We start from the raw sequence: 2,182 nt of genomic DNA, 5'->3' as shown, positions 1-2,182 counted from the left end.
ACAGCTAATGTAGTTTGTTGAAATCTCAAATAGTTTGACTTGCGAAATATGGATGCATAAACTTTCTGGGAATTTCTCATAATAGAAAAAAATTCTGCCAGTTATTTCATCAATTGAATCATTAAAACTATGACTTTGTGAAAATTTTAAAGAGTACGATGAACTTAATGTATTTCTTTCTGACATTTTTTCACCCATTTCATTAAGAGTATTCACTTGTTTTCTGAACTGTTTGCGTTTATTTAATTCCGTCTTGTTTTACAACGCTCCTTTCCTTTCTTGTTCTCTCTTCTTACACACACACACACACATATATATACGTATATATATCTGTCCAAGACAAATAGGTCACTGCAACTTTGCCTCGTTCTGTGTAACTGTGAACTTTATATGAACAAAAATATTAAAACTAATGCAACACTACTAAAGATAAGGGGAATCTCGTGATTAAAGAGGGGAAATTTAATGAGAGAGAGAGAGAGAGAGGAGAGAGAGAGAGAGAGAGAGAGAGAGAGAGAGAGAGAGAGAGTTTTTATCAAATAGGTCTACCTAGACAAGGTAAAAAAAATAATGGTATGAGCGATGGAGGCTCCAACTGATCACTTTAGAAAAAGAGGTTATTGCTAAGATCTGACTCCAATTCATGCTCTTAAGTAATATCATTTTATAAGACTACACAGCGGAGTTACGAGACAAGTATAGGGCAAAAGTAATTTCCATCGAATCTGCAAATTTGCAATGATAATAACCTCTCTTGAATCGCGAAAATATTCTGTATAGCAATGCTATCAATATTCAATCTTGACGCATATGAAGAAGTGTAAGGGAAACGATTCACGTTCATAACTCTCTCTTAGCCAGTAAGTACGGTAATAATTCTGAATGAAGAACGCCCCTCAACCATGGGAATTCCTTGGACAGCTGAGAGTCAAAACACCCACAAGTTACGTAGGTAAAATCAACTAAAACTCTATATCAAAAACGGTTTTCCTCATTCATTCAGCAGGAAATCACGACTTACCATCTTCACGATTATGCAATAAAATCCAAATCACTGTCGGGTGAATGGCGTGGCACACAATCAAATCGAAACAAAATAAAGTGAACGAGTCTCAAAGTTGCACCACACCGAGAAATCCAGAGAGCGCAGGTAGCCGCATCCTTCGTCCACAACACAACACACGTAACTGAGTCCGGACACCGACGTTACGTTCAGAGAAATCTCCCTCCCTCTCTAGTCTCCGGCAGTCTGGGTGAGCTCACTTGCCCTCAGTTGCCCCTCCCCCCATCTTCTCAGTTTGGGACAAGGTGGTACTGGGGGGACGAGGGACGTGGGGAGGGGAGGGGAGGAGAGGGAAGTACTGACGTGTACCCTTCGTTGGGTTCTTCATTTTCCTCTTCTTGACGTCACACAATAAAAACTTCATGACGTTACGGGATGTAAGGGGGTTAGCCTCTCTCTCTCTCTCTCTCTCTCTCTCTCTCTCTCTCTCTTGCATTGCATGATACTGCGATACTTTGACATGAATTGTTTACGTTCTTTATTCATTATAAACAATAAGCATTCATTTCATATGCACATAAAAATGGCCATATAAATATGCTTGAAAAGCAACTTTCTATAAAGTTTAAAGATAATATTCTCAACAACTTACTTCCCAAGCGACGAAAAATCCCTAGAATGCTATCATTTGTTTTTGTATTTTGTTGTCAACGCTGAATTGTATACAATACTTTTGCTACGGAATTATTGCATAAGCAATCAGAGTCTGAGAAAAATATTTAACATATTTACCTTGAATATCAACGAATGGACTCTGAGGTAGAGTTGCCACATTGCGAACTTAAGGCATCTCAATTTTTTCGTGCAAACAATCCTACAATGGCATTATTTTCCCTTCATGACAACACGCTTTCCTACTGAAAGCGTCACTTGAAATGGAAATCCAGCGTGACACATCTTGATGTAAGGATTAGACAGAAAAAAGGGGCGAAAAGAAGTGGGCGTCTGAATCTGCCGACGGACGGAGAAGCGTCGTACATCCGGTATCTCGGCGACATCCTGTAACGCGGCGATTCGGGGAAAATATTGTTGGCAAAAGTTCTCATTTTTGACGCTCCAGTTCCCTCGTCGGTGTTTCCTGGCCGTGGCGGTAGAAATGCAATGTTGCACGGGAAAATG

The 2,182-nt window shown here is 39.8% G+C and overlaps 1 protein-coding gene across 1 annotated transcript in view; it reads right to left on the bottom strand.

The window, feature by feature from the left end:
- LOC135195026 (uncharacterized) overlaps positions 1-1,219 on the bottom strand; it is an 8,806-nt gene extending 7,587 nt beyond the window's left edge. The window contains exon 1 of the mRNA XM_064221334.1: positions 1,022-1,219. Within this exon, the coding sequence (XP_064077404.1) occupies positions 1,022-1,024 (3 nt within the window). The 5' untranslated portion in view covers positions 1,025-1,219. The remainder of the gene's footprint in view (positions 1-1,021) is intronic.
- Between the last annotated feature and the right edge of the window lie 963 nt (positions 1,220-2,182).

The sequence above is a fragment of the Macrobrachium nipponense genome, chromosome 15 (genome assembly GCF_015104395.2).
Source record: "Macrobrachium nipponense isolate FS-2020 chromosome 15, ASM1510439v2, whole genome shotgun sequence".
In the NCBI taxonomy this organism is placed as follows: Eukaryota; Metazoa; Arthropoda; class Malacostraca; order Decapoda; family Palaemonidae; genus Macrobrachium; species Macrobrachium nipponense.
Note: the sequence above shows the minus strand (reverse complement) of the source record. Positions and strands in the feature narration are given on the sequence as shown.